The sequence below is a fragment of the Macrobrachium nipponense genome, chromosome 17, assembly GCF_015104395.2.
Source record: "Macrobrachium nipponense isolate FS-2020 chromosome 17, ASM1510439v2, whole genome shotgun sequence".
NCBI lineage: Eukaryota > Metazoa > Arthropoda > Malacostraca > Decapoda > Palaemonidae > Macrobrachium > Macrobrachium nipponense.
This window is the reverse complement of record NC_087210.1, coordinates 20,213,034-20,220,533: the sequence shown is the minus strand read 5'-3', so window position 1 is coordinate 20,220,533 and position 7,500 is coordinate 20,213,034. Positions and strand designations below refer to the sequence as shown.

General features: G+C 34.3%; 1 protein-coding gene across 1 annotated transcript in view; it reads left to right on the top strand.

Annotated features, from left to right (window-relative positions):
* Window positions 1-7,500, top strand: part of LOC135195857 (basic proline-rich protein-like) — a 38,986-nt gene that overhangs the window by 5,764 nt on the left and 25,722 nt on the right. Inside the window, exon 2 of the mRNA XM_064222369.1 lies at window positions 2,520-2,670. Within this exon, the coding sequence (XP_064078439.1) occupies window positions 2,520-2,670 (151 nt within the window). The remainder of the gene's footprint in view (window positions 1-2,519; window positions 2,671-7,500) is intronic.

The following is a 7,500-nucleotide window of genomic DNA, read 5'->3' as shown; positions in this document are numbered from 1 at the left end:
AATGATAAAGAAAGCCAATTGAATCATTATTTCCTGCGTTCATAGATAAAAAAATTAGTTGAGATGGAAAACGTTTTTATATTTTTGGACAAAATAACAAACATGCAATGGCGTGATGTGTCATTGGTCGTCCAGTTATTATTTACTCATTCGAATTCCTCTGTTGCAGCCTCCTTAACTCAGCAAAGGCCAAAATTTCCCTTCCAGAGCTATAATAAAGCGAATAGAGGAGAGAGAACTCTTAGCCAAATTGAATCTAGACCCACTCAGACCGCATTACCTCTCAAGAATGTAAAAGAATGTAAAGAACTCTCTCTCACTCTCTCTCCACTTCCTACGCCTCACTCCTAGCAGTCTTTGGCTCAATGTTTTTGTAAAAATCCCTCTAAAGGAATTTTCTGTCTCGGGAGATATTTTCTTTCTCAAATCGTGGAAGTATTTCGCGTCCGTTCCAGAAACCCGATAACAGGAGATATTCGCGACTGCCTGAGAGCGAGTCCTTGTTGTGTTACAATAGGAGCTGGCCATTGCTTACAATGAACCTTTATCCAGCACGAGATTCCTGTAATTAATTCAATTTTACTTCCTTTTAGTTTTATATATGTTTATTTAAGTAAGAGGAACCATCATAATTAAAATTACCATAATTTGCTTCTAAGCAATTGTTACCGAGTCGATTCGTTTACCGTTCAGACAAATTTATGCTTTTCTCGTGCAACCAACTCCATTATTTCTTCAACACTGACATCAAGAGTCGTTTGCTCTCATCAGATATTTATGTCAATACAAAAAATTGGGTTAGTTTACTTTTATCATTTGTTCTGTTTATGCAAAAAGGGAAAAGCGACCGTAGCAAATAGAATTCCCGCTTCTGTCGTTAAAACATAACTCAAATGAATATTAGGGATTTCCGCTGCTTCAAAGTTCATACGTGACAGTTCTCAACTTGTCATATTCGCAAATTATATTATAATATTTTGAAGGATTTCGAGGCTGTTGTCTCGTTCTGCTTGAAGCCCAACAATTTTGTAGTCATGATCGACCTGAAGAATTTTCATCACAAGAGCACGAACCAATGACCAGTAATGCATTAAGTCGATACTAAGATATTTTTTGTTTGTTTGTTTGTATGGATATTTTACGTTGCATGGATCCAGTGGTTATTCAGCCACGGGAACTATGAAATTTTAACAATCGGTAGGTTTTACCAGGACGCACACACTCACACACATATATTATACATACACAGCAATAGTTTACCGAGCTCCTAAATTAATGGATTAATTAACTATCGTTTAAGTTGTTGGTTGCCAGGATTAGATTAACTAAGCTTTATAGGTTCTTGGCAGCTTTGATCAGCTTGAACTATTTGTCTTGTTTTATATGTTCATGTCTTATAAAGCTTTTGATAGTAACTTTTTACTGGTACGCAGGAACTGCGACTGTTTACCTTCATTTGAGTTGATGAGAATAATTTTCTAATTAGCTTCCGGCTGCCAACCCATGCAATATAAGTAGTTTGAATTATCAGTGCAAGAAACGTTATACTTTTCTAGAAAAACAAACTTTCCTCCTTCACCAATTAATGTCGATCTCTTTCTTGGCGTCATCCAAGAAATTCTGAGGACCTTATTAGCTTCTACAGTTAGATACTACAAACTCTTCTAGTTACTTGGGCGGGTGTTTAGCGTGTTTGATGACGTCGAAGAGCTTAAGATTTGTTATGTCGCGTTCTAAAACAGGGAATTTTCGAAGAATAAGATACGAAATGTGTCTGTAGTTCTTAATGACTAGAAAACTTTTTTTCTTAACTCTGAAAAAAACTTGCAAAGGGCAGCTTTACATGACAACGACTTCCATGTAATATGTCATTACTAAATATGGTTTCCTAACAGAATCTACGACAACTGCGGCATATGGACATAACTCCATTTATCCTTTATGCTAAAGTCTACTTATGATCACACGTCAATACCGATTATCATAATAGAATCAAAGATTCAAATCCTTATTGAATATGGCAATTTGTCAAATCAACAAAAATATCATCTGTCATAGGGTGGTAAACGCAACGTTTTGTGATACACACACACACACACACATATATATATATATATATATATATATATATATATATATATATATATATCTATATATATATAATATATATAAATATATATATATATATATATGACTGTACGTAATAAATAAATACATAAATAATATATATATATATATATATATATATATATATATATATATATATATTATATAATACATATGTGTGAGTTTGTAATTTACAAAAATAGTTTCTTTTTATCGCTTTCATTAAGGAAGAGGATATTTCAGCTGATTTCCAAATGACGACATATTTCTAAGGTCCCTACTGGCGTGATATCATGAGCAGCTCACTGAGGTGAAGGGCACAGAACTTTATACTTATCACATCGGTTGTCACGGTTTTCATTTGGAAACAACATTTTGTAAGTTTTTATTACATGGGCCTCTTCGTCTTTAAGAGATATTTTTAATAAGGATCTCATTCCGCTGCGTTGCTGTCAAAACCTACATCATCATCTCTGATAATGTCAGTGATTGCAGAGTTCACCGATCTCATAAGCGTCATGTCTACCTGTCAATCAACAACTTTCCGGGTCGCCATGCCCCTGGGTAAGGTCAAGTTAGATTAGGTTAGGTTTGGCTCAGTCAACTCTAGTAGTTTGGTTGAGGGAAATAGAATGGGATGCCTTTCAAGAAGATTCTATGGTTAGTTTTGAAGATATGGCGTCCGGCTTTTTCAGGGAAGGTTCGGTACTCGGTTACAGTTCAGAATTATGCTTCCGGGAGAGGCCAGTTTCCTCATTTTTAACATTTCAAACTTAAAGCCTTCATGTATCTCCTCTGGCTCATTACGATTTGTCTGAAAGTAATTTATGAAATTAGAGCGTCTATCCTACATTCATCCAAAATGCTTCAAAAGGACAGCACGTATAATGGACTACAGTATTTAGTTTTGTAGAAAGGTTAGTGAAACAGAGACTAATTTATTCTACATTTTCAAGTTGAACTTGAAAATGTAGAATATACGATAAAATTATGTACTTGTTGCAAGTCCCTGTTTCCCTTACCTCTCTACCGCGGATTTAAGGATATTCTCAAGCACGTGGCAATTGTATCAACTGAAGTTGACACAGCCTTTACAACTGAATCTGAATATGAGGAGGTCAGAGAAACTGCGTGGACCAATCATTAGAATAATAACTAACATAAAAAGAACAAATATAAGGGCACAAAAAACCCAGATAATGCTGTCTATGGAATACAATAAAAATCAAGATTATTGAGACAAATGACGTCAGAGCAGCAAAACTCCGTTCAGAATTATGTTTTGCTCTCCATAGGTGAAATACACATACACTTTTTAGTTGTTAAGATATTCAAAGGAAAAACGCACAGGAAGCACACGAAACACACACAAGTATGTGCATAAGAAGAGTAATTCTCTGACATTTGATTTCGATGACGCAATATTTCTACACTTTTAGGCATTCTTATAATCGCTGACTAACAAGATCTAGAGAGAGAGAGAGGAGAGACGAGAGAGAGAGAGAGAGAGGAGAGAGAGAGAGAGACGAAATTAGCATTCCATTTTCCTCATAAAAAACACCCGATCATAGTTTCTCGCGAGAAAAATTTCAGTTGATGAATGATAGATAACAAATTTTGTTTTTCGTAGATGTTAATCCAAGGAAAAACTGTAATATTTAGTCTCGGGAAATGGCGCCTGTGTTCACCCATTGGTTACAATGACAAACTTGACATGGTTTGCGTGAAAATGTCTGTCGGAAGATAATCAAGTTAATCAAGTTCTGTGATGACGAACTTCGTTATTACTCACTTTACCATTTCACAACTAAACAGTTCATTGATTAGGCTACAAGAAAGTAAAGTGAGAGCATTTGGAACACTTGGACAATAGTCAGAAAAAAAAAAAAAAGATGTCCAGTGCCAGCTTAAAGGATAACGAAGACAGAAGAACGTGAATCTATTCAACTGACGATATTTTGACGGCCTAGCTACAAGTTACAAATTATAATTAATTTGAACCATCCGTGATTACTCAATAATGACTAAGAAACCCCTTAATAAAACAACCCTAAGATTGTCTAGACATTCAACAAACATCTAGGTGGAGTTAATCTAGTGGAAAGGTTAACGGGTCAGTATAGCTAATAAAAGAAACGTTATTGTATTTCAGTACAGAGACTTCATAATGTTTCATAATTATTTGAAATAAGTTTGCTTATCGTTAACTACTGGTAGTTAAAAGAAAGAAAAAGACTTTGAAAATAGACATTTTGATAAAAATATTCATGAATATAGACTGTTTAAATTTTTAACTCAACAAGAGGGCAATAGATATATTACTACTGTCAAAAAAAAAAAAAAAAAAAAAGTGTGTCTGTAGGTGTAGCAGTTCAGGTTAAATAAGCAGAGATACGACCTCATTTGCCTGCCAGCGTGGGACGTCATTAATATGAGATTTAGCCCAATTTGAATGTTTGTCCTCTAATCAGGATGCTCATCAAGAACCACCTTCTTTTTTCTTTCTTCCACTGTTTTTACAACACCTTTCGTATTATTCTTCTAAGATTTGGGGATTATATAGTAATGTATTTAGAAAATACGGTGATCCAAAGGGCTAATAATCAAGTAAATAATAAATTACTTATTATTCAAATTCATGGAGGTTCCCTCAAATAAAAAAAAAGGGGGGGGGGTGTGGCGGCATCAACTGATATTGAAAGTAATGAGGTAAAATAAACCGTAGCTGGTCTGAAGAGACAATAATCATTGAGAGGTACTAATGTCTAACGATGATTCATAAAGAAGATAAATTTTAAAAAATAATGTTACATGAGTTTCTGAGAGAAGCGTCACAATGAATAAGTATAGAGAAGAATAAAAGGATGAAATCTTCCTTATTCGAGTAAATCAATGTTTAACCTTATAATCAGATGGATATCTAGTCTACTTTTGGAGTCTTTGGTATTTCATTCTCTTTAACAAATGTTCTTATACAAGGAAATCAGTAGTATATAAAAAGTAGTATAGCTACCCTTCATTAAGATACTAAATACAATAATACGATTATTCTTTGGATTAAAATAACGTAGAGTAAATATGTCTTACTTATATATCCGATTTATATATGCAATAAGGTTTATTCTACCAAATCATTAGTTACCAATACATTAAAATCATAGTTTACTGGCACTTTCTACGGAATCACAGACCAAATAGCACCAATTACAAGCAGATATATATCTATATATCTATATATATATATATATATATATATATATATATATATATATATATATATATATATATATATGTGTGTGTGTGTGTGTGTGTGTGTGTGTGTGTGTGTATGTATATATATATATATATATATATATATATATATATATATATATATATATATATATATATATCTATCTATATATATATATATATGTATATATTATATATATCTATATATATATATATACCCACTATATATATATATATATATATTATATCATATATATAAAACTGTTGTTTAAGGACCACCTGAGATGTACTTCTATTGTTCGAGTTACCATAGTCGATTCACTTAAGGTAGATTCTTGTTGAGCCCTATGCCTACGAGACGTATGTTTGGCGGCCTCTGCTTGGCTAGTACCGGGAGGTAGGCGGCTCGCTCAGTGTCTCATTTTCGTCAGAAAGGAATTACAAGAAGTAAAAGTAGCGCCTCAGTGGCGTGGTTGGTTTGGTGTTTGCTTCTCACCTCGGTGGTCCGCGGGTTCGATTCCCGGCCATTCCATTGAGGATGAGAGATATGTATTTCTGGTGATAGAAGTTCACTCTCGACGTGGTTCGGAAGACACGTAAAGCCGTTGGTCCCGTTGCTGAATAACCACTGGTTCCATGCAACGTAAAAACACCATACAAAAAAAAAAAAAAAAAAAAAAAAACAAAAAAAAAAAAAAAAAAAAAAAGAAGTAAAAGTGAAGAGGAGCATTTAATTCTTCCTAGTGTTTTAACTTTTCATCATTCACGCGATCAAGGTTATCTAAAATGTGTGATATGAGAAGATCCTCCGGCTTCTGAGAAGACTTTTAGTACAACTGCTTACACTCGCTTACCTGGCACAGGGGACACGACCTGGGATTCGGATCTGATGAAGCTTTTGCTTTCGTCACTCATCACTCCCTCTCACTCCCCCCCTCACCCCCCCCCCCCCCGCCCCCCCCCCCCCCCCCCCTCTCTCTCTCTCTCTCTCTCTCTCTCTCTCTCTCTCTCTCTCTCTCTTTCTCGCTTTTCAGGCTCAGGTGTCGGAAGATTTGTTTCATTATCAAAATTAAATAGACAATTAAAACTTCTTCAGAAAAAATATTCAGAAATTACGATTATTGTCCACCTACGAATAGATTCAACATAGAAATTCTTCATATGGAAAAAACAATCAAATAAGCATGGTTAGTGATCGTAGCGTTATCAAACCCTGGTCTGTTTGGAACCATGCTCGTAATTCTGAATATCATTTTTGCAATGCTGAACTCTGAAAGATTGCAGGCACAAAAAATGTTACGATACATAATACAATCTAGTGGTCAGTATTTACCGATATCGTATATATAATTTACCTTCCTATCTTATGCAAAGCGTGAGATAAATGAATTAATAAAAACATATTGCCAGTTTACTACGTTGCAGACGAGCGACCGCCTACCTCCCGGTACCAGCCAATCGGAGGCCGCCAAACAAACGTCTCGTAGGCATAGGGCTCACCCAAGAATCTACCTTAAGTGAATCAACTATAGTAACCAACATATCTTAGAACTGTATATATACGTATATATATATATATATATATATATATATATATATATATATATATATATATATGTACATATATAGATAAAGAGATAATATAGTTATTTATATATAAATAACTATATATATGCTATATATATATATATATATATATATATATATATATATATATATATATATATATCTAACAAAAGGAGCCCATAAAAACACCAAAATATAGAGAGAAAAGTACTATATTTCAGAGACTGCTGTCTCCCTCTTCAGGTATTTATACCAAGAGGTCCATCCACAGGCAAGCCAATTTAAGTCACCACCGCTGAAAATCTTCTCTTAAAGCTTCTTAAGCGTTGGTTGAATGAAATCCTTGTCGATCGTATCTGAAATCCATGCTTCTTTTGAGATGTTCATTACCTGCCTCTCTTTTATTAAGGCCGATTCCATCATTTGACTCTTGTACAGGCAGTTGCTGCTATAAATTACACGTGACAAATTCCAGTTTATTCTATGGTTATGTTCATTTATATGGTTGAAAATAGCTGAGTTCTGTTGTCCATACCTAACTGACCGTTTGTGTTGTATTAATCTCTGGGGAAGTGAATAGATTAACATATGGAATGG